This window comes from Chenopodium quinoa, unplaced genomic scaffold (assembly GCF_001683475.1).
Source record: "Chenopodium quinoa cultivar QQ74 unplaced genomic scaffold, ASM168347v1, whole genome shotgun sequence".
In the NCBI taxonomy this organism is placed as follows: Eukaryota; Viridiplantae; Streptophyta; class Magnoliopsida; order Caryophyllales; family Amaranthaceae; genus Chenopodium; species Chenopodium quinoa.
In genome coordinates, this window is record NW_018743352.1 from 19,737 (window position 1) to 43,932 (window position 24,196).

Consider the following 24,196-nt stretch of genomic DNA (forward strand, 5'->3'; position numbering starts at 1 on the left):
GAGTGTTTATATATATATATATATATATATATATATATATATGTTGGGGTATTTATGAAAATCCCCTAATATGTCACATGTTGGTGTACATGGGTGTCTTGTCAAGTGGGCGGTGGGTGTCCATTTGTCCTGAAGCAAGTATCCACGTGGATGACAATAAATGCCGATATGGGTAATTGGCCAGTATTGGACATGATCTAAATGCGAAAATCCAACCCGATTACCTAATTTATATCAGTGCGGTATCATCCCACACATGTATTCGACACACAATACTTGAAAAACATACGAAGACACGGGTAACGCATCCAACACAAACAATAATAGCAAAATCATACTATGAGCCTGGTTCACACTATGAGTATCTAAGGCCATACCTTGCAAAATCATTTAACCAAATCACCTAAATAAACTCATGAGCAGCTCATTTTTAAAACAAAAAACCCACACAACCACTAATTTGATTTTAATTAAAGAGCATATAAGTGAACTAACTTAACATAGCCAAAATAAGGAACCATTATCCATGAGATTCCGGCCACCACTGGTAGAACATCTCCAGACGGAAGAAAAATAATGAAAAATAATTTCTTAATTAAGGCCATTTTGTATATTTGAATAATAAGAATGGTAAATTCTTAATTAAGGATATTTTGTATATTAAATTCTTAATTAAGGCCATTTTGTATATTTCAATGTGACATTTTTTACAAGGTTGCCTAAACTCCCTTCCTGAATCAAGTGTAGATTTCCACTCTAGCGACCTTTTTTTTTTCTCCATGATACAGACTGTTGTGGCTCAAAGATGTCAATGTCTGGGAGTAAATTGTTTTCTGGTTCAGAGTTTATGATAAAGGATCTTAATGTTGTAGTATAATATTAATCTCGCATGATGGCAGTTAATTAAAAGGTCTAACAAGAAGCTAATAACCCTTGTTAGATCATTATTATGCATTTTAAAATGGCCTAAGAAGCAGTTAATAACCCTTGTGAGATCGATATCTCGATGAATGCCTCAATCAAGTTTGCTTCATCAAATGCTTTCAGAGGATAATCAGAGTAATTTCGTTAATTCAACCTCTGTATCTTCACAATTACAATCTGGTTATGCAACTACAAATCTACAACTACCACTTAATGCTTATATATAATTATATAAACGCAAAATTTTACACACTTGTATATTTTAATAGGGCATTTTTTCACCCCTCTCCTTCCTCCGAAAAGAACAAATAAATTTTTTGACAAAATATATAAATACTAACTTCAAATTCATCCAGTTAAATACCAGTTCTATGCATTCGTGGTTTCCTTTTGTTTACGACTCTGAGAAGAGTGAGTGAGACTCTTCAGATTACTGTACATATCTGAAGCAGAAAGCGCAAATTCTGATAGTGTTCGGAACAACTCTGGCAATCGAGTCTTAAGGCTTGCCAGTGACTTCTCCCTTACCTGAGTACATAGCCGTTCGTAACTCTCAGTATCCTCTTCAAGTTTCTTCTTAGCATTCTCCACCACAAATTCCTTCTCCACCATAAGTTCATCCTTGTGGACAAATTCATCTCCGATAGAAGCAGGGTCAGCATCATCGTTAGGAATCTTTTTTTGCATATACTCGCTAAGCCATTTATTATAGTGGCGCTGTTTTTTATCCAAATCCCTTCTCGATTCTTCCACCTTTGCCCTTGATCTCATTTCTTCTTCCTGTTGTTGGACTATAGTATCCAAAAGAGCAGCAAAGTTATGTATTGCACTCTTTGCATGCTCGTCGGGGAGTTTATCAAGGTGATCATGCCAGGCAAGGAGGAGGACTTGAATGGGAGGATTCTGAGGCCTTGGAGGAGAAGAAACCTTCTCTTTCAAGTTGCTTTCAATAGGAATAAGATTAAGTTTTAACCAGCTGTTAAGGGCTTTGATATACTCTTTCTGATGGTTCACCATTTTTTCAAAACTTGTGTGCCACTCCTGAACTATAGCCCAAAGCTGAAAGGTTCGCTCGTGGTGTTGGTTGGTTGTTTCCTTAGTGGACTGGGAGATGTCAATCAATCTTAAGTTTGAAGCTATCTTTACCTGATTCTGATGGTGCACTTGCATAGCTTCCCACATTGTGGCCATCCTAAGAGACACCAAAGCAAATAAAATGAAATGAGAAAAAAATAGTAGAGCTATGCAAAAATACTGAGGATGCATGAATGTTGAAAGCAATCTACAGCCGTATACTACAAGAGAGGAAATTTCAAGATTCTGTTCAGATATATTTGAGGTGATCCTCTTACAAAACTTATCAAAGTCCTAATGCTTATTTTTTTTGTTATTTAAAACTAAAAAAATTCCCTAGACAATGTGTTCTCCATGAGCAACAATTAAGTAGGACCGTAGAGGCAAAAAATTGTCAAGAAAATTTCTTAAGAGTTTGCTGTTTGCAGTTGTTTTCCTCTTTTACAAACCAAATAATAGAAAATTTCACTAACCTTCCAATATTTTCTATGTTTAACCAAACAAGTGAAAATAACAATTTCTACGGAATTTCTTTACATCTTTGTAGATTTTTCCATAATAAGGTGAACTCTAAACAATAGTATACAGTTTAAGTAACCAAATACTAGTCAGTAAAATGTATAAGGTGAACTCCAATCTACTCAGATTATGAACTCTAAAGAAGAGACAGCTTATTGCACTTGTTGCAAGCTCAGAATTCATGAAGCATCATAGATCAAATTTGGCAAAATTGTAAAGCAAGTCAGAGTGTTCAGTTGAAATGATCAAATTTTTAAGGACCAGATGATCTGAGGCTGATTTTTATTTAATGTACAGACAACTTTTAGGGTTTAGTAATTACTGCCAACGCTCCATGTAATCATCAAACCCAGAAGACCCAACTCGAAATACAGAAGATAAGATCCCAATAAGAGGAACAGTGTTACTTGTCAAAAAGTAACTAAAGGTGATACTTAATTGGAGGACCTAGAAATGTGATGAAACTCACTCCATGATTCAATTTCCAAACAAGTGACGGATAATGATGAAAAGGCAGATGGCAATAGAAGAAAGTGAAGTGTTTCCGAGAATGGCTTAATTTCATAAATATTGTGACGAAGAGGTACTGAGGTAGAAAATAGTGATGTAGTAAATTTGAAGTAGTCAACCCATGCTAAAATTCAAGATAAAAGGACCCTTTGGAGTTCAGACACATTCTTCACCCCCTGATCAAAGGTGAAACGATATCAAAGAAAGAAGCTAATAAACAATATATGAAGTAAGCTGGTGGATTTTAAGGGACAATGCTTTAATTGGTTTAATAATTTAGGGGGTCCATTTATCACAACCAATTGTGATAGGCTGATAGCTTCCAAGTGATGATAGAAATAATTTGACAGTGTAAACATGCATGAAATAAGAGTTCCTTGGCTACCTTCCTTAGCTTAATGAGAAGATATGAGATAAGCTAATGGAGAAGAGGACAAAAGAACAGGCACAAAACGTTGTTAAATTTCATTAGATAACATGATTCTGCCTTCCACAAGAATATAGTAAACTCTTCAAGGGGCTTCTTATTCACAAAATCCACGTAACGAAATGGACAAATTTTAATTTCATGCATGGTGCCTCAAATGTAGAGTAAGAAGTGATCCAAGTAATGATGGATAATGCATCAGTTTGTGTTAGGGAGGGTAAGAAATTATTAAGAAACATATAAACAATTTCCCTTTCCTATCTAATACAATTATACAAAGTATACTTTTGCAATTAAATAATTATTTGGAAACTTTTTATAAATATTTAGAAAAATAATGGAAATTAAAAGCCAACCATGGCCAATGAAGCCTAAGGTAACTATTGCTATAACTTTGGAAATTGGGAGGAAAGAAATTAAGAAAAAATTTAAGACATTGATTCAAGATGAGACAGCCAAATTTATCAACTTTTGCTAGTGCCTGGATTTCTAAATCGAAAATCTAATTTGAAATTCCAAATATATGTGAAGAATCTGATTATATTTGTATTGATTCTTAGTTTCATACTGGTTTATTTGATAAGGTAACTCATATACTAATACTTCTATGTTCTAACAGCTTCATACCAAGTAGAATAACAATTGATACTAACCCATCTAATTGAGTAGGCTTTTCTCAAAACACAAATATACAATCATATCACAATATCACCACTCTTACATTTTTTTTATTTTTTTATTTATGGTTTTTTTATCCCTAATGTTCTACAATTACTTCGATTTTACAGAATAATTAGAGCCCCCTCAACGCCTTCATTACCTCAGCCAAACAACCTACCCACCCACCTATGGACCACACCTCACCCTTAGCTGCTGCCTCCATCAATCCACCATTTGAAGAAGGCAACTCCCTCTGATTCTCTCCCCCAATAACAAGCACCAAATGACAGTTATCACTTGATTACCTGATTCCTCATTCAAGGAAGATAGAGAACAACAATGGACATAAACCTCAACATCATGGTTTTTAATTGGGAAGGAAGGGAAAATTTATTGCCAAACTGAATAGGAAAGAGAATGGACAAAATTGCTCCCCTAATTTCATTGTCCAGAAGAAAAAAAGGAACAAAAGATTGAATTGGAAAGTCCCAACCTTTTCATTATTAAGAGACAACAACTTATAAAAGGTAAGATAGGAAAATCCCAAAAGCCATCTCCTTGGCCCTTTACTCCTGCAACTGATCTATTCTATATCCCAAAAACCATATTCGTAATTAAAAAAAATAAATAAAATATATATATATATATATATATATATATATATATATATATATATATATATATATATAAAATAAAAAAAAACCCTGAATTACGGCAGTTTATTGATGACAATAGTTGAAGGAGGAATTGACTTCCCTTTGTGCATTCAAATCAATTGAAGCCAAAGACCAAATTTTACCATAGGAGATAAAAAAATTAAGGTAAAAATCACAACTACCAGTGAGTGCAAGAGGTAGAGACATCTGTATAGGGAGATAAAAGAGTTCTAAGTAAAACAAATAAAAATAAAAAATTAAGGATAAACATGTCTGCAGTACGAGGTGGGGTGTTGATTGAAGAGGGAGAAAGGATGAAGAAACAGATATAAACTTGAGTCCAAAACTCACTAATCTGCTAATCCAAGACTGTTTAGCATCGATAACTTGCAGAAACTGTCGTAAGGGAGCTATCAAATATTCAAATGCAGAGAAAATAATCTACTCTAAAAAGAAGTTATACTGACAGTAAAACATTGCCAAAATAAGATATACTGGCATACAGAGGTATAAGAGCAACTGAGCAGCTAATTCATAAACATATTTTAATCAGCAAACAACAATTCAAATTTTTAGGAGAGGTGACATTGACAAGAATAAATTGTCTTGTAATGAACAAAAACAAAACTTACCCGTCAACAAGTTCCACAAGCTTTGGGTATAACTGCTCATCTCGCAGCCGGCTTATTTCTGAGACCGTTGAATCCATAGACTGCATATCCACAATGTACCTTGTGTGTAGATGGCTTACAGCAGCCTTTGTCTTCTCTAACGATTCAGGGTTAGCACCACGTTTCTTTTGTTTGTTCAATAGTGCAACTTTCCTCTGATAGTCAAACTTCATGAATTCACCCGCCTGTCCAATATATTGAAGCAAAATAAACATTATAATGATGCAAACGAAACTATAGCTCATAACACAAACAACTACTATCCACAATTGGCAAGTGCAGCAACTACAAACTATTTTAAAATGACGATAGGATGTGAAGGCAAAGCCTTTGAAAATTTTGAGGAACGAAACTTTTAAAGGAAAAGAGGATTACCTTCACTTCATCATATAACTTTTTCTCCCAAGCAAGCAGCTTATCCAGCACAGTGGCGTGAGTTTCATTCTCTTCAGAATCAAAATCATCCTTAAATTCCTCTGCATTGGGGAGACCTCTAAAAGATCTATTCCATGTGATAACTCGCATGACTCTTGCTGAGTGATCAATATGCCCTATAAAAGCAAATGTAATTTCAAGTTAGAGGTTACGTTGTAGGGTCCTTATATACCACAAGATATCATATTGCAAATTTTTTTACCACAATAGTAAGATACGATCACAGAATTAGAGCAAATAAAACCACCAAGAACACAAAAACTTGAAGCATGTACAGCCTTGCACTAAAGCAACACGACTCTTGGTTATTATCAAACTCCCTCCCACACATAGTCACACAAGAGCAATTTATATACTCCATAGCATTTACAGCTTTATCATCCTCATCCAAGAACATTCCACCCTAGAAAAATTGACTACTTGGTCCAAACAATCTCAGGCTCACTTTTCACATTTCATACAATCTACTCCATAATCCATCCCCCATCCTATCAAATCTACTTCATCCCTTGCCTATCATCATAATCATTTAACAAGCACCCTCAAAACATAACGGTACATTCTACTCCGATTGAATTTAGTTTTCACTTTACTGATCCAAAATTACACTATCAACGTGACTATCAGCTCAAGACAGAACTTCAAACGCTTTGATATCATATAACTCATTAGGAAAACAATGTAATTAAACAATGCAAACAAAAGACATAAAGAATTAAAGATCATATTCAATTGAAAGACAAGAAAAGATGAATATACCCCTATTATCAGCAAAATTAGAATGGTAATGCAACCGGGTAGCCTCAAGCATCTTGGAAACTAAATGAGCACTCTCAGAAGCTTTAAGAAAACAATCATCCAAATCACTAAAAATCTGAACTAAATTCACATTCTTCCTTCTCCCTTCCCCACCCCCACCACTCCCACCTTGCCCCACCACCTGCTTCCCCTTCTTCATCATCCTCCCTCCCCCTCCTCCTCCTCCCATCATCGGCAACGGCGGCTTCTCCGCTACCGGCATCACCATCTCCTCAACCATCTCAATCGAAGGCGGAACCGTAGTAGTAACCGTCGCAGGAGCACCTGAACTCCTCATTGCCCTTTGATGATACACAGTACGGTCATACTCCCCTCTCATATCATCATCATCCCTCAAGCTCCCACCCGGCATATCCTCCGTATTAAAGAAGTAATCCCAAGTTTGGTTATTCACCTCGGGCGGCGGCGGCGGCGGTGTTCTACTCCCTCTATCATCATGAGGCGGCAACGAAGGCGGCGGGCCCACCACATTATTAGTAGTGCCAACATTAGAGCTACTCGGAGTAGTCTCCATTCTACCACCAACACTCCCACCTTTATTATCTCTCCTATGTCTCAATCGCCCAATATCTTCCTCCTCTTCTTCATCGGCGTCTACCTCTTCACCTTCATCAATGGTATCTCCCGGGACCGGCTTCGGCCCCGGCGTAACCACAAACTCCGGCATCGACGTCGCGCGCTGAAGCGGCGGCGGCATGTCGGGGATAGGAGGCGGAGGAGGAGGCAAGTCACGCACCGCCGGCGGCAGCGGTGGCGCCTGAGATGGGAGTTCTCCGATTGTGGGGCCAACCCCACCTGGGGTGGGACCCACCGGAGCAGAGGAGAGAGAAAGGGGGTTAACCACTTCACCTTGAGCGAAGTCGCTGAGAGCGGCGCCGGCGTTTTTGAGGGACATGGCGTAGGAGATGTGCGCGGCGGCGAAGGCGTTGCGCGCGGAAACAGCTGATTTCATGAACGCTTTCCTGTCTTTGCATCGTGACACTGCTTCTTCGTTCTCGATCTTCGATTGAGAGCACCCCATTATCTGGGTTGCTCTTAATTTGCAGAGAATTTATCTGGGTTGGTTGAATTTGGGTCAATTTTGAGGGTAATTTCTGGGAAATTGATGAAGAAGAGTGGAAAATGGGGGGTTTTAGAGAATGAAAAGAATCATAAAAAGGAAGAAAATTGGTATGAAAATTAAGGAAAGTGAATGAAAAAGCAGAGGAGGAGAGAGAATTTGGGAAGCAAAGATTCTTGAAGAACAGGAAAGAGCTGGAGAGAGGGAGAAAGAGGAGGAGAGAGAAAGTGCAGAAGAGTGTCTCAGGTTGAACAAAGTGTGAGAGTGACGTTTGTTTCCGTTCTGAAACCATTTTTTGTATTTTCTTTTTAATTTATGTGTCTTGTTTTTTAGGGATTGAATAATGAATACAGTAGATTATGGTAATATTGAGCAATTATTTTATTAATGTCTAGTTTTATTCCGTATAAAACAAAAGCTTTCCAAATCATGTCTATCCAGCTTTTCTTGTACTCTTGTAATCATGAATACTAGATCTAACACAAAATTTTAAAAAATTTGTAATATATAATATAACTAGCAAAACTTGACACAAAACAAATTAAACACAAAAAATCGGATTACTGTCAAAAATTTCTGACAAGTTTAACTAAACGGGTCGATACAACATGATACATTTAATTAAATAGGTTGAATTAGTGTTGAGAATTTCAACACGAACCTAACACGATTAAATCCACTTAAGAAAAATAACCAATAAACTTTGGGAATTATGATAACTATTAAGTATGAGGTTAACATATTTATTTATGACAAAACAACACGACACGAACCAGACACAAAAATAGCGGATTAGTGTCAAGGATTTTTAACACGATTTATTAAAGGATCAAATGGTCAATACAACACAACACGTTTATTAAATAGGGTCAAGCGTTAAAGTCCTCCACCCGTTTAACTTTGAACACGATAAAGTCGATAATGATTTGACACAACACGTTTGACAACTCTAGGGTATAGAATCATAGGATGAATTTTATAATACGGGTATAAAGTATTATTAATAGGGATATATTTAAGGTATGAGTGCATGACAATTGTATAGTTGTATCCGATCCTACATGGATGGTACTTTGGTAATTTAGTTTCAAACAGTAAAACGACGAATTTACCCTCAAACGCTACAGCTTGTGTATAGTGTTAAGAGATTGGAGCTTTTTCTCGAGCACTTCTCTTTTGCTTTCCTCCATTGAAGCAGCTACTCTAAATTCTCCGTTCAAGAGGCTACTCTGTGAGCTTTCTCTCTCTCCTCCATTGAAGCAGCTTCTCAGGTAAGATATTTTTCGTAATCTACTTTTAATCGTTCAATTAGCTCAATTTAGGGTTCTTGTAAGGTGGAATCAATTTAGGGTTCGGATTGATTATTGAACTATGTATTGGTTATAATTTAATTACTCCTTGAAGACTTTAATTTGGTGACTGATTCAAATTTGGTTGCTAATTTGATGCAAAACCCTTGAATTTTCGAACCAAACTATGAAAAATTGAAATCCCTTACATAGTTACATTATACGAGTATTAACAAAGTTAGGTCATGAAATTTGCAGTTGAGATGCCGAAAGTGAAGACGAATCGTGTGAAATACCCAGAAGGTTGGGAATTAATTGAACCAACACTTCAGGAGCTAGAATCTAAGATGAGAGAAGGTAGTTTTGCCTAATTTGATTTTAATTTGTTCTTGTAAAATTCTCGAATTTGCCAATTTATTTTCGCAATCCCAAAACGTCGATTAACGATGTTTGATTGATTGATTATGGTTGAATTGGCAGCTCAAATGGATTCTCATGATGGAAAGAGAAAGTGTGAAACATTGTGGCCAATTTTCAAAATTGCTCACCAGAAGAGTCGTTACATTTATGATCTTTATTATAGAAGAAGTGAGATTTCCAAAGAGCTCTATGAGTTTTGTTTGGACCAAGGCTATGCTGATAGAAACCTTATTGCTAAGTGGAAGAAGGTATGACTTTCATCTCAACCCGTTTCCTCGTTGCTTTATGGACTAGTAAATTTCTTGGATGTTATCAAGGTCTACATTTGTGTATCCTTGCCCGAAACTTGTTGAATTTTCTGTCACCATTCCATTTTACTAGTAAGTTTCTTGGATGTTGTTAAACCAATGTTATTAAGGTCTACATGTATGTATCCTCGCTTGAAACTCGTAGAATTTGCTGAAAATTAACACTTCATTATTACCAAAGTGTTACTCCTTTGTCCTGTGCATATGTTCACATTGTTGTTAATTGTGATTGAATTCTCGTACATGACATATTTTTGACCTTTATATAGGTGGACTATGTTCATACTCTCCCCAACTCCCATTACTCGATTTTTTTTTTGAGGATATTACTCGATTTAATACAGGGTATATCAGCAAAATCTATTGGAAGACATTATAATTTTGGAAATTTTTAGAAGTGTGACAGTTTCTTCTGGACATTTTAATACAGTACAATGTATTTGTTGCTTATATTTTCAGACAGATGAAGTTCAATTTCTGAGTTGGCTTAGCATTATTGAGCTCAAGCTAAAATAATGTTAGGAACTGTGTGAACTGTGAATGTAGTCTTTGCTTGATCATACTGATATCCATTGAATCTATACTATCTAGTTCTCGTATTGATTTAAGTGATGCTGATAGTGTGATGTTCATATTAGGGGAAGACACTGTTTCAATATTGCTGATATATGTTTTTGTTTTGCCTCTGATTTGCAGCCAGGATATGAGCGTCTGTGTTGCCTGCGTTGCATACAACCACGAGACCATAACTTTGGCACAACTTGTGTTTGTCGAGTGCCCAAGCATCTGAGGGAGGAGAAAGTGGTAGAATGCGTTCACTGTGGATGTAGGGGTTGTGCTAGTGGGGATTAAGCTGCAATCCTAGGCTCTGGGATGTTTAGCACTATGTTGTAACTGTTTGCACAACCAATGACTAATTTTGCTATCTTGATATAGCATCATGCTTTGATTATTTAGGTTATGTCTAGTACATCTAAGACAAATTTATCTGTGAAAGTGATTTGTAAGGTATGTCATGACCTACCAAAAACTCATCAAAACAAATGGGAATATGAGATAGTGATTTGCACACAGGATTTGGTAATGCAGATGTCCATGATTACACTTTTGTGCTATAATAACGAATAGTTGCATAATGTTTTGACAGCAGCAAACATTTGAAGAGACAGGAGAAAAGAAAAAAAAAAAGGGATGTTAAGGTGAGATAATGTCTCATTTAAATTTCTCTTATCAAATATAACGGTTTCGTTTCAATTATATCATATGAGCCTGGATCAAACTAATAATGAATCTAACCAAATAAATTGAAAACAACTGGGGGCTATAATTGAGTGAGCCGAGACTAAGCTCTTGGGTTGCTTGCTTATTACACTTGCATTCAAATTTGAGCTGAATCTCGAGCTTTTTTGAGCTTAGATGCAAGTTCAATATTCCATATAACTCAAATTTTGAGTTAAAAATTTTCAACTGATTTATTTAAGCTAGTTTGCTCTAATTTTGTTTTTTTTTTACTAGTTTCTCATTGATAATTGTTTGCATTTTCACAACTCCTTGTTAATGCATTTTAGATGTTATAATATGCGGAGTAAAAAATACAATAGTTAAGAAAAAACACATTTACACACATTTAACCTATTCATGAGATTGACAAGTAAAAATATGTTGAGCTAAGCCCGTGAATGATTTGAAATGAGCTCAAATATTTCACGAATTAGTTCAGCTAATTAAAACCTCAAAATACAACCACCTCCCCTCTATCGTGCAACAACTGGATTTCAAAATTTTGACAAATTACAAATTGTTTCTATTGCATCATTATCAAATCTAAAGAAGGAAAAATAACATGTGCAAGTGGTACCCCAAATAATTAAATTGAGATCCAACACTACAAAAACTCAATGTTGTGTTGTTGTCAGAGAAGATCTGATCATCACATAAGCAAAAGACTTCTTTTTTGTTCTCCCATTTTAAAGCTTTCATCTTACCTTTTTTCTTTTTTGTTTTGTACTTTTAAAAGTTGATTTAAAGTGAGGGTTTCAACTTTCAAGCCTTGCCTAGAAGGCTCTTGTCACTCCCAGAATCCACTAATTGTGAGAAACACAACTAAGTTAACTTCAAGATCTCATTTATCAGATTAATTAAAACAACCTTAAATTGCTTTTGGTTGTAAAGATTCATTCTTTTGTCGAATCGAGAGCAATGGAAGAAAAATGAAGAATATTTGCTACTAGAATAAGCTCGAATCGATACCCTGTAAGAAAACTTGTACAAGTCATACGTATCATATAATTTATTACAGAAAAGAATGCAATATTGCATACTACTAGTAATACAGAAGGTAACAGAACTACAGAAGTCTGCCTTTTGTCAGACCTGATAATAAATTTTAATCTATTTCAGTTATTTATTGTACCCTGCAAGAAATTGTAAGAACAACACTCATAAATTGAAACAGCCTCAAATCAATTTCATTAGGCCTTGAAAACGGATTACTGTTACAAATGTGGCAACTTAAACACAGAAACACTTGGATGCTGAATCATGCTTATATAAAGGCTGATCTCACTTGCTTGGAATGTAGGTGCTGTAATGGATGAATTGTACGCATAAGGGTAATGTGAGGATCGGAAATAGCTCCAACCGAAATCTAAGGACTGCAGTCCTAATGCTTAAAACAATACAAAAATCAAATGGTTCTAGGAAGCAACAAATCATATGATGGAAGGAAAAATGCCGCCTAGATTTATTTTTTCTTTAGAGATATCAGGTTGTTATTGATTTTAGATATCGGCGTGTCAGCATGAATAATGTAAAAATGGCTTTTGGATGTGAGCAATGTTGTTGATTATAAAGAGTATGTATTCAAAGAAAATTATGTGCAAGATAAACGAAGAAAGTTTGCTATTGGATTAAACTCGAATTGTAACCTATAAGGCTAATTCTAAGGTTTTAATCAGTTCATAAATTAACATAATCTCATTTGCAGAAGAAAAAAAAAACACAAAGTTTTTTACGTTCTTTCTTATAAGATACTACTAATAAAGCCTGCAGTTTTATCAGACCTGATAAGAAGAAATCTTAAGACAGTTGCACTTTGCATTTTTGTGCAGATTTATGAAGCTAAATGAACATCTCTTTTAGTTCCAAAAGGCTTCCAAACTATTAAGCACTAGAAACAATTTAGAAAGTATTATAAACAAAAAGGCTAAGTTAAAAACTGTACTTCCCTTATGATCATATTAAGGCAAACATACAGTACCATTTAATTCTGGAATGAGCCCATCAAAGTTTCGCGATAATACATGATATATGCTCTAGATTGCAGTAGTTATCTTAGAAAATAAACTTGTGTTAGATCGTCAGAACTTACGATTACATTAGACGCTAGATTTAATCCCCCTCAACACAGTCAAGGGAACTACTTCTTTAACAACCCGGAAAATGTGAACATCAAAGACAGAATTATTCTCATTACCCAAATCTCCTTTCTGAAGCAGCTCAAATACACAAACGTCATGCTCCTCGAGATTGTTCTCTAAAACAAAAGTCGACCACCCTGGTCTGAACTGGCATTGCGAAGGTGTCCATCTGCATCCCACCGTCCAGCTCTCCTCTACTCCTGGAACCCGGAGTATGACATCATGATCAGACTTCTGAAGCAAGTGTTTTACAGCCCATTCTTTAGGGATGGTCTGCAGCCATAGTAAACCAAACTAGCTTAGATTTGATTATTAAAAGATGTTCTACTTTTACATTGAGACTAGTAAAATGGTTATGATAATTATGTCACTCTTATTAGATTAGGTTCTTAAGATGAACAAGTAAATTACTATGAAAAAATAAGGTGTATAAGGATGCCATACCAGATGAAAGCCACGATAAACATGTGTACGCTTCATCACAATTTCAATCATATGACGTCTCCTACTCATATGACTAATGGCCTTGCTAAGTGCACCTTGCTTCTCTTGCTCTGTAACCTTCCGCCTCTTTGATTTGTAATACTTTTGAGGTTGTCTTACTACAAATAAATTAACTTGCAGTTGCATAACTTAGAGATATAGTTATCAAACAAATGAACTAATCACAATAGCATTGATTGCAATTATACACAAATTCTTGTTTGAAAATGTGTGATAGAATTTATACCTTGGCATGCTCTATTTCTCACATTCAGACTAAGATTATGAAAGCGCTTCACATGATGAGATGAATCAGATAATGATTCCAGATCTTCTTCTTCATGTACTATCCCAGTCCCGTTATCTGCAGCTTTACATTTTGCACTCTTACTGCCTCTGAAATTGTTTTCTTGAGATGAAGAATCTGAATCATGTTCCTTATCCACTGCAAATGCTTCTACAGAGCCATCAATATCAGCTTCTAATGTTCTGTCACCTTTAGATTCATCGTTCTCCACGTGTAAGAGACTTCTACAGGAAGTGTTCAAGGACATGTTTGTATTCCTTGTAAAGTGTGAACCTTCTACCTCGCATCCAGTAGCATCAAAAACCGATACCTCAAAAGAGGAGTCTCCAACATAGCAAAAGACCAAGAAACAACCATACTTAATACCATGATCAGTCACAAAGTTACCCCAACCATCTACAAACAGGACATCTTTCTCAGTTTTTTGTATTTGAACTTTCCATATATTCCCACTTTGACCTCTTAGAGTGCAAGAGCTTGAAAGGTCTGCCCTGGAGCATTCAACAAATTTCCTAGGAATTCGCTGCAGAATTTTTTATCATAAATCAACTGTGTTAGAACTAATACATGACTACAGTATTAATCATAGGAATTCTTTTAGGCCCATCAGGTGTGTTAACTTACCAGCTGTTGCTCAAAATTACCAATCATCAACTTGAAAAACCGGTGCTTCCTAGGTGGAATCTCATTCCAATATTTGTCCTCCTCTAAAGCCTTACAAGTTTCACAAACATATGTCATTTTGCTTTTAACTTAAAATGCCCTGCAAATAATCAACCACCTGAGACACCCAACAAAAGAAAATAAAATAAAATAAAAAGGCATTCAGATAAAAAAAAATACTTCTTGAAATCATAGGATGACACAGTGGATTCCTCTAATGTGTTTGTACGACAACATTGATCTAAATTTTAATGACAAAAGGAGAGATCATGACTCAACTCCGTCTATTCAATCTAATAAAAAGAGAGTCTAACAAACCATAGAGATTCTCAATCCAGCAACAAATAATGATAAAAGGACAACAGTACCTTAAGGCGCTTGGTAACTGAGAAAAGTTGAAAGAAAGCACAATAGTTGGCTCATGCTCAACTTCTTCTAGCTATGGTTCTACAGAAGTTACGTTGCAGCATACAAATATTTTGATGAGCATAATGGAGAAGATAGAAAAATGACTAGGATGATTAATGGGCATAGGTAAAGTTTTTTCCAGTTTTGTAAAGCTCAACTGCTCAAGTCAATGAGATAGCAGAAAAGGAAAGAATCACAGAAGTGTAGAGGAGGGAATTTTGGGGAAGTTTAACAATGATATATGGAGGGTCTATTTATTTAAAACCTGACAATGACATTAAACTAATTTTCACTGTGATGGTTTATTTCTTCTTATATTTTTTATGAAAAAAAAAATAGGGGCTTCTTAGACTTAGTTTTCATAAAAAAAATTTAAACTAATTTGCCAATTTCCTATGTTAGGCATCTACCATTGTATGTGAATGTATATGAAACAATTTTTTTTCGCTTTTTTTCAGCTTATAATAATACATACAGGAACAATGTCAAAACCCTGTAAGAAAACTTGCAAGTAACAAGTGATATGAATCATATAACTTAACTTAGAAATATTCACAGGAACTCTGTTGAGCCTTTTCAAGCATGTTAATAGACAACTTATTACCAACCTAAGCATTATTTTGAAAATGAAGAGCTGATGCATTAAGGGTGGGATGTCATGCCAAATTATGTAACTCTCACAAATACAAAGTATAGGATACAAATACTTTCAAAGTACAAATCACATGCGAATCACAAAAACAAAGGAGGATTGTTTTTAATAAGGAAAATTAGCCTCATTCCTCAGTCAGAGGTGATCTTTCCTCGTTTCAATTATAAGAAATATACAAATAGTTGTATGTTCTCCTTTGGTGATCTCATTTTCTGATGTACAACTAGTTTAAATCACAAAAAAAGTGATCTAAAGAATGAAAAATGGAAAGATCATAACTTAACAAAGTACATTCATTTAAATTAAACAAACGTCTAGACAAAGCCAAGGGGATTTTCAAGTGCAATTAAATCAAACAAACGTCTAGACAAGCCAAAGGGATTTTCAAGTGCAGTTCAGAAAAAAATTTCTGCATAATAAGTAGTCTTGCACTCATACAGAAAGAAGTAACAAGATAACATAAGGATTTACAGTTTTACACGCATAAGAGAACCTAAACGAAGCAATAAACACAATTTAGTCCAAGCAGAAACTTGAAGTCATATTACTCTCTATTATTATACAGCTAGATCATAAAAAATCTAAAAGAGATTAACAAAAACGAAAGACAAAAAAAATTCTAGCAGCAAAACTGTCAACTTACAGGAGTTGTAGGCTTAACCGGCACAAAACTGAAAGGCTTCACTAATCTCTTAGAGCATCGAACATACCACAAAAAGTTTTTTAGCTCAGGTTCTTTTGGAGCTGCATAGAATTCTGAATCAAGAGAATAATGGTGGAGAGCAAAAAAGCAATGTAAAGGATGATTACTGAAGGAGATGGGCATAGTTGTGTTTTGCTGATTAAGGGATAATGAGAGCTAAAAAAAACTGACAGAGTGAGTTGTCATGGAGGGATTTTTGGCAATGTTTAAAATGACATTACTTATGAACCATTTGGTTGGATTAAACTTGATTACAACATATACTACTTATTAAGGTAATGGATAAATGGTAGATTTATCCCTTTTTTTCCTTGATGACTTCAAGAGGTAAATATTAGAAATTTAATCCCTTTTTAAGGTAATGGATTAATGGATTGATATCGATTTCTAGGAATACATTGATGATTATATGTAGCTCGCAGGTTTACGTATAACAAAAACCTTAATACGATTATCCATAGTAATATATTAAGGCCTTCTAAATATGCTTGTTTTGTTTTCAATTTTTCTGACATTTGCAGTTGTATATGAAAAGTATTGGAACCAAACACTTCTATATTTTCTAGCATTAATACAAAGCAATTAATATTGTAATAAATTAAGTATACTCCACTATATAAAGGTTGAATCATATAGCCAAAAATGTACTCATTATGAAGCCACACATACATCTTATTTCACTATTTTTGGACCAAAGAAACAGACGTATATACTCCAAATAGTAATTCCATAAAGACCATTGCCAACACATGACTAGGAAAATGAAAAGCCTATAGGAAAGTAACTGAAGAATAAACCAGTAAAATATTCAACACCCATACAGTCATTATGTATCTCTCTTTCGTGTCCAGGCTGCATCTTTCAGTAGGATAACCAAGCAGACTTCAGTTCTTTAACATTTATGTTCAACATAAATTATCTCCCAGAGCTCGACATCTTTTCCTCTCTCATACTCTTGTACATATTGAGGAATTTCTGAAAGATCGATACGCTTGCCAGTAAAACCTGGAAAAGATACATTTGTGAGAGGCTTTCATGTTATCCAATTACAAAACTAATGTTTGTCAAACCATACAGGAATTAAGAACAAGATGATAACACAATTGAAACGTGATTTATAACTAACCCTTTTCGTTCCTCAAAAAGCTAAGGAAATTTGAGTACCCATTGGCAACAACATCAAGATCATACAAGCTGAAATTGTAGCGCTTCTCCAATGCAAGATACAAAACCTGAAGAGCAAAAAATCTACTTCATTATTGCAAGAGATATTGAAAGGTAAGGAGGCACGTCATAAAACTCTCTTTCAATGAGGCTAGGCAAGTTGTTTAAAACAATATTGAAGAAAATTATGGAAGGTTTTTGATTTCCTGCTAAGCATTACTATAGTTTAATACTGCCAAAACAACAATAAGAATAACAACAACCCACGACATAGTTTGGATCCGATCATAGGTTGAGCAAAATTGAAGTGCCAGAACAACATGCTGTTTACTAAGCAGGCTGATACAAAGCCCGCCAACATAGTAATAAATCCCAGCCTCAGATTCAATTGCAAGAGATATTGAAAGGTAAGGAGGCACATAAATTGTTTAAGAAGCAGAATTTCTGCAATGTAATGAAAAATTTGTTGCACAACCCAAGGGCCAAACAGTTGAGTCCCAAATCAGAGGTCTAGGAGGTAATATCTTAAGGAAGTTTGTTGTCCGATCCTGTGTAGTTCCATTTCCTTGAAAGTGCAATATATTATTTGACTGCCAATGGAAGTTCCATTACCTAGGGGAACAGGGGTTTCCTATGAAGTGATTAAATATGTTTTTGCCAACCAAACAACTTCACACTTTTCCACTTACTATGTTTCATTCATGTCAACTAAAAAAGTACTAAGAGTTGAAGAATACTCCAAAGTCCAAAGGTTAGGTGTGTTATCTCACAACCAAGGTTAAAGGTCTTTACACCTCCTTTTAGACTTAAAAAAAAAGGTGGTCTACTAATAATCCTCCTCAATTCAAAATAAAATAAAATAAAATAATAATTAAAAAGTTTTTGGAATTTAGCATACAGCATAGCAATTTATTTTCAATACCTTTTTAGAATGTTGGCACATGATCTTCTGCAGAACACTGAAAAAGGCATCAGTTAACTCATCACTATATATCACATCTGCAGCTAACAGCACAGATGCTCTATTAACTTCTTCAACCTCAGAAGATGTCCAGGAATACCTGAATGGAATATTCTACCACTGTAAATAAGCATGCCCTTCCCACTGAAAAATACTCCTATGTTAACACAAACATGAAGGATTCTGATGACCCTCTCTAATGTAAATGGAAATTAAATCTATAATGAAAAGTCCAGTCACTCCAGAGAGGGATTAACAATATGGTTTCTCTACCTTACTCCAGAATCCAAATCCAAAGGTGGCCATGGTTTCTGCCAATCAAGCTCTCGTACTTTGACTGGAGATTCACCTCCAAACAATCCAGAGTTGATGTGAGCATTCCTTGCACAGTTGTCGAGAATTTCAATGCCATGGTCTAGGAATGGTTATTATACAGTGCATCATTAGTAGCAAATATAGTGCACAAGATTTTGCATAACAATTAATAAATTGCATAATCTCGATCCAGACTTTCAGGACATGAAATGCAGCTTGAGTAGCAATTTAATTAAAATTACCTGTTATGAATACAGCCTTCACAACATGTGCAATTAATATACCAACCAATCCTGACAAAGACAGAATCAGGATCCTGTGAAACAATGAATAAGGGTTCTTTAGGTTACCAGCATTAGCTTCACATAACACATTTAAATACCAGATTCATAAAATTTTTAAGCATGTTAGAATGTGCAGAGTAATATTTTGCCCAAGGTCTCCAACTTCATTAAAAGTCTACTAAAAAGAAATGCCCTTTATTTTTTTATACATATAAGGTTTTGGTGATAAACTTCATTGGTAAACTTTAATTATACTATTTCCTCAGTTTTATGACGTTCCTCCTTTTCCTTATAAGATGTTTCAATATGGATGTCCCACTTTCGGAACTTTCACTCTGTTTTAATGCATTACTTTTGATAAGTCTAATTCATTTCTCAATTCAAATAAGACAAACATTATGGAAAAGATGGAGTATTCAAGATCCTTCTTACAACTAACAGCTTGACTTGCACATCCAATTCTTACGTCATCATGATGAACACGTCATAGAAGAGAACATTACCTGTGCCAGCACCAAGTTCAACAGCAACAACACCATTGAATACAGACGAAGAAGACATCTTGTGCAATACATAATCTGCTAATATCAATTCGGCCCTCCAAACCTGAAAAGGAAAATTTATAGAAAAAGCTAACAGTCTAGAAAGCACTTATAATTTCATTAGATTCTACATTTTCAGAATAATAACAACTGTAAAATGGTTGAAACCCAGAAAGAGTAAAGTCGATAAATGGTGTATGCAAAGCTATAAATTCTTTCACTGGTAGAGTCATATAGAACTCTCATGAGCTGTGTAAGTGAACTACTAAATCGTGTTCCAAATTTGACTACATCATTGCCGTGAACTACATGCAAGTATGCAACTGCTGGAGCACAATGATACAAATAGTAACACACATACACTACTGACAAATTGTGTACTGCTTTCAGCTAAATATTTATAGCTGCATATGGCTTGAATGCTTGAACACATAAAAAAAAATTTGATTTCATCTTATCCTTAGTTATCTTTCTTATGTTTTAGTTTGAGTGAATTGGACAATCACCTGCAGACCCACACTTGGAATGGTTGATGTAATATTGTGCTGAATGCTGACAACACCAGTATGGTAAGATTGTTCTGCACAAAAACAGATTTCTTCAGACAAGCAGAAATCACAGGTATGGTAAGATTGGTAACTTGCAGTGTATCTAGATGAGCGAATTCGGAAGGAAAGGAGTCAAGGATACAATCTCCCATAATCTGATGCAAATATAAATTAGGGAATGGGAAGGGCAATAAAGGGATCCATTTTTCTTCTCCTCTTCAAAATCCAGATCTTTCCATTGCTAGAAAGACATGGAAAGAAAGATTTAGCATACTTCTTCCATTCCCTCATCTTCTTTTCCCTCTCCTTCCCTCCAATTTTTTCTAAGCATGTTATTTAAAGAAAAATACAGCAGTTAAAACCACTCGCAAGGTTCTAATAATAAAAGCAGAAAACAACTGAACCATCACTATTTACCTTCTGACCATTGACCTAAAGCCAAATCATTCCATGATATGTTAGAACAAGGCACATATCAAGATGGCATTTCAGGCATAATAGCAACAGATACTTTACTTGACAATGTGAGACAAAGTATAACAGAGTCAGTTTTAAGAAATTAGTTGACAATGTAACACGACAAAATAATGAAATGGACTTTTCGAAAACTTAAGTTTTAAAGACTGGTTTGGTTAAATATAGATCATTAAGCACCGGGGTAAGCTCAAAAATCTGGTCCCTACCTTATAAAAAGGTCAGCAGTAGTAAAAGTGGATAAAGGAGGGAAATCACAGATAAAGGAGGATGATAAATGTGGACCATGCTTTGACTTACTGGTTCGTGTTCGTCGAGCTACAATGAGATCACCATCTTCATCTAAATCAATAGTTTGCTCTGGAGAACTAGATTCATCTTTGACATGGTCACCGTGTCTACTGCCGGTGAGATCATCTCCTATAACACTCAAAAACAAGAGAAACTTAATGGGTGAAATTCTTCCAGTTCACAGTTAAGACAAAAGAGCACAAACAAGCGACCATTGAGGCTCCACCAAAATGCAGGCTGAAGAGGGTTCAATGTGAAAATCAACTATAAAATTGAAGGTGCAGAAAAGAGTTACTTCTATCCACACAGTATCTAGAAAAGCAACAGCTAATTTATTTTTGTTTAATATGTAACTTCTATGAGCTTTGTCCATTTCCAGCAAAGTATGGTCATAGGCTCAAAACATAGTTGCTAATATATTTATTAGCTACAATTGCAACTTCAACGTAATACGGTGGTTGCAACATAAAAAAGGACTTTTTCTATATTACTGAACTGGATAACCTATTAAAATATCTAATGTCCTCTATCTCGTCAAGTTTTCTCTACAGGTTACTAGTGCTATTACGTATACAGCGAAAGCTGAGAAGCATGTGGCTTTTTTTTCAGAAATTTTACACACAAAATTTCAGCCGAAATTGCAACCCCAATTTTTGGTCTTTTTTTTTATTATTATTATTTTATTTTTTTTACATTTTCACCTTCAACCATTCCCTAGCTTCCCATTTGCTGTAGTCTCTCCAAAGCTTTGGATTTTAAAATAGCAGCTTCTCAATAAGTCTTATTTCAACCCTAGTTGTTTGACTTTTTCAGCATAGAATTTGTTCCAATGACAAATAATTGCAATCATTCTGAAATTAGTATGGATGACATTCAAAAAGCCTTGTTTCAGTGTCATGGCCTGGATTCAATCACTTTAGGTTGGCCGTAATTAAGGGCCTAACCTAGTTTCCTTTCCCCATAAAAAAAAAATTGGCTTGAATCTAATCAAGCATTAAATAAACACTAGGGCCTGCTGACTACAGAGGATGTCAACAGAGCCCCAAATATCCTCAGACATCTAAACAAAACCCAGGGCTTGTCAGTGGCTGAGTGGCACAATAATTCAGTAAATGATGTTGTGAAAGATGACCAAAGAGACACCTGTGAAAATGGTAAAGTTCTGGCTCCTTAATATAGTCCCTGAAACAAACAAGAAATCTATGGACTCTGTGCGAACATTTTGGATAAAATCAGCAAATAATTTGGTACCAACCGGGTTGCAGAAGTATAACTTAAAAAAAGGAGTCATGTGACATTAGAAAAAAAATACTTAATCGAATGATATATTATACTACTTTGCAGGGAGAGCTGATTTCATTGGTCACAATTGATTGAGTTTGTTAGCTACATGTTACAACACTTACAACGCAAGTAATAATGAATCTATCTTACTCAGATTCTTAGTTTCCCCACAAGCACTCCTGTCAGATCCAACACTCTGACATGGGTATGGTCATGGATACTTACACTTCATTTTGAACCAAAACATGGAACTTTTTCATACAAAAAGATGAGCCTGAAATTCGGATACATAACAATCTCTAACACAAATGGTCAAGTCCGAGTAACATAGGTAGTAATAAGTTTGTCATAAGATTCACAACTCTTAGATTTATATCAAATACATACTAGTCTCTACACCAATGGTGAAGTCTGAGTAATATAAGAAGTGATAAGTTTGTCACAACTCACAAGACCAGTCTCTAACAACAAAGGTCATGTCTGAGTAATATAAGAAGTGTCACAAGATCATTCTCTAACACCATTGAATCAATGATCAAGTCCAAGTAACATTGGAAGTAATAAGTTTGTCACAAGATTCACAACACTAATATTTACGGACTTTATTTTCCAACTTGCTGAACAACTGGATAGTCTATAACATTCCCTCCCAAATTTTCTTCTGATAACCACAATTACTTTTTTCCCTCTCAATCTCTCATCAAGGTTTTCCTGTAAGTCAATGGTGCCTACTACACTGCTCCCTTATAATGCACAATGCTTTTTCTCTAACAAAATCCACTATTTGTGAATCAAATCTTTCCACTGGTGACGAAATATAACTAATGCTTCGAAAGAGTCAATAGACCATTCATTATCCCAAGCTAAATCTAAATAAACTCATCAATCTAGGCACCCAATTAGTTAATTATACCACCATATATATGAATAAAAGCCTGTTCCCTTCATTTCAGACTGTCAGTGATTTTACAGAAACCTTATTAGCTAGCAATTCAACCCTTCCTCATCCCAACATAGCGCATCATTCAAACTTGTCAATAGACCTGTGTTGGCTTCTCGACACTCTGACATGGGTATGAGTCCTACGACACTTAGTTTTGGACCAAAATCATGGAATTTTTTCACAAATTAAACGGGTCTGAAACAATGGACACATACCCATGTATCACACGAATACCCAATTCGAGTAACATTATAAACAACATAGAATCAAGCCAAAAACTCATACATGATGAAAATCAAGCTAAATTCAGTAATTTAAAATTAAAACACAAACCAAAAGTAGTAAACACTCAATCCAAACAAACTTAAACATTAATCCCCAACATTCTTCATAGAATTCACGACACAAAACGCAAATTAACGCCGATAATAGCATAGAAACAGTAAGAAGAGTTGAATGAAACGAAGAAGATAGAAACTAGGGATTACCAAATGGGAGAGAGAAAGTGAAATGAGAGGTGTAAGGACCAGAGAAGTTAGCAGGGCAACCCAGATGAACTTCGCTCATCACCTCCTCATTTTCCGCCATAGATATATTTGCACTTTCGTCTTTGTGTTCTTCCATTGATGTACTGTTGCTCACTCACCGTCTCTGGCGCACTTGTCTAAAACAGGCTGCCTTACTAGTTTAGTACTCCTGCAATTTTATTGGTGAAACGACCAGTATGACCTAGATATATATCAGCCTTATAAATATACTTCAATATTCATTAAAAAAGAAAAAACTTCAGTTTAGCAACAATAATTTAAGTTTAATAAATATCAAGTACATATAACACGGGCTATATACCAAAATGATCAAATGACCCAACATTTAGCTTATAAGTAAGCCTTTATGCTAGATATTTTAACCTTAATTTAGTTTAAAGAGTCGAACTCAATTGTATTTCTTGTCAAAAAAAAAAGTTGTATTTTATTTACTGA

At 35.2% G+C, this 24,196-nt stretch overlaps 4 protein-coding genes across 6 annotated transcripts; 1 reads left to right on the forward strand and 3 right to left on the reverse strand.

Moving 5' to 3' along the window:
- Window positions 1-1,051: 1,051 nt before the first annotated feature.
- Window positions 1,052-8,150, reverse strand: LOC110737992. Its single transcript, XM_021918346.1, has 4 exons — window positions 6,636-8,150; window positions 5,817-5,992; window positions 5,403-5,626; window positions 1,052-2,116 (listed from the first exon to the last, which is right to left on the reverse strand). The coding sequence occupies exons 1-4, from the start codon at window positions 7,714-7,716 to the stop codon at window positions 1,294-1,296; spliced, it is 2,304 nt and encodes a 767-aa protein (XP_021774038.1). The 5' UTR covers window positions 7,717-8,150; the 3' UTR covers window positions 1,052-1,293.
- Window positions 8,151-8,870: 720 nt separating this feature from the next.
- Window positions 8,871-10,856, forward strand: LOC110737993 (protein BUD31 homolog 2). Its single transcript, XM_021918347.1, has 4 exons — window positions 8,871-9,026; window positions 9,303-9,401; window positions 9,525-9,712; window positions 10,469-10,856. The coding sequence occupies exons 2-4, from the start codon at window positions 9,308-9,310 to the stop codon at window positions 10,622-10,624; spliced, it is 438 nt and encodes a 145-aa protein (XP_021774039.1). The 5' UTR covers window positions 8,871-9,026; window positions 9,303-9,307; the 3' UTR covers window positions 10,625-10,856.
- Window positions 10,857-12,983: 2,127 nt separating this feature from the next.
- Window positions 12,984-16,636, reverse strand: LOC110737994 (B3 domain-containing protein Os11g0197600-like). Of its 3 annotated transcripts, none has more exons than XM_021918350.1 (5): window positions 16,348-16,636; window positions 14,606-14,762; window positions 13,922-14,504; window positions 13,636-13,793; window positions 12,984-13,464 (listed from the first exon to the last, which is right to left on the reverse strand). In XM_021918350.1, exons 2-5 carry the CDS (start codon window positions 14,720-14,722, stop codon window positions 13,150-13,152), a joined length of 1,173 nt encoding a protein of 390 aa, XP_021774042.1. In that variant the 5' UTR covers window positions 14,723-14,762; window positions 16,348-16,636; the 3' UTR covers window positions 12,984-13,149. The 3 variants fall into 3 exon arrangements, with proteins under 3 accessions (XP_021774042.1, XP_021774040.1, XP_021774041.1); XM_021918348.1 differs by lacking the exon at window positions 16,348-16,636 and adding an exon at window positions 15,013-15,845; XM_021918349.1 differs by lacking the exon at window positions 16,348-16,636 and having other exon boundaries at window positions 14,606-14,987.
- A 388-nt stretch (window positions 16,637-17,024) lies between these two features.
- On the reverse strand, window positions 17,025-23,941 carry LOC110737996 (methyltransferase-like protein 22). Its single transcript, XM_021918351.1, has 9 exons — window positions 23,702-23,941; window positions 20,996-21,115; window positions 20,180-20,253; window positions 19,635-19,737; window positions 19,090-19,140; window positions 18,806-18,947; window positions 18,494-18,632; window positions 17,534-17,639; window positions 17,025-17,412 (listed from the first exon to the last, which is right to left on the reverse strand). The coding sequence occupies exons 1-9, from the start codon at window positions 23,835-23,837 to the stop codon at window positions 17,300-17,302; spliced, it is 984 nt and encodes a 327-aa protein (XP_021774043.1). The 5' UTR covers window positions 23,838-23,941; the 3' UTR covers window positions 17,025-17,299.
- Window positions 23,942-24,196: the final 255 nt, after the last annotated feature.

Excerpts from the sequence above, each read along its gene's own strand:
- LOC110737992 (XM_021918346.1), bottom strand. The coding sequence starts at position 7,716 with ATGGGGTGCTCTCAATCGAAGATCGAGAACGAAGAAGCAGTGTCACGA. Across the intron at positions 5,627-5,816 it reads AGTTATATGATGAAGTGAAG|GCGGGTGAATTCATGAAGTT; the intron begins GTAATCCTCTTT and ends TATATTGGACAG. Across the intron at positions 2,117-5,402 it reads CTTGTGGAACTTGTTGACGG|GATGGCCACAATGTGGGAAG; the intron begins GTAAGTTTTGTT and ends GGTGTCTCTTAG.
- LOC110737993 (XM_021918347.1), top strand. The coding sequence starts at position 9,308 with ATGCCGAAAGTGAAGACGAATCGTGTGAAATACCCAGAAGGTTGGGAA. Across the intron at positions 9,402-9,524 it reads AGAATCTAAGATGAGAGAAG|CTCAAATGGATTCTCATGAT; the intron begins GTAGTTTTGCCT and ends TTGAATTGGCAG. Across the intron at positions 9,713-10,468 it reads TTATTGCTAAGTGGAAGAAG|CCAGGATATGAGCGTCTGTG; the intron begins GTATGACTTTCA and ends TCTGATTTGCAG.
- LOC110737994 (XM_021918350.1), bottom strand. The coding sequence starts at position 14,722 with ATGACATATGTTTGTGAAACTTGTAAGGCTTTAGAGGAGGACAAATAT. Across the intron at positions 13,794-13,921 it reads GAGAAATAGAGCATGCCAAG|TAAGACAACCTCAAAAGTAT; the intron begins GTATAAATTCTA and ends ATTTATTTGTAG. Across the intron at positions 13,465-13,635 it reads TTTATCGTGGCTTTCATCTG|ACCATCCCTAAAGAATGGGC; the intron begins GTATGGCATCCT and ends CTATGGCTGCAG.
- LOC110737996 (XM_021918351.1), bottom strand. The coding sequence starts at position 23,837 with ATGGAAGAACACAAAGACGAAAGTGCAAATATATCTATGGCGGAAAAT. Across the intron at positions 19,738-20,179 it reads TTCCAAGTGTGGGTCTGCAG|GTTTGGAGGGCCGAATTGAT; the intron begins GTGATTGTCCAA and ends TTTCCTTTTCAG. Across the intron at positions 17,413-17,533 it reads CTTTTTGAGGAACGAAAAGG|GTTTTACTGGCAAGCGTATC; the intron begins GTTAGTTATAAA and ends TATCTTTTCCAG.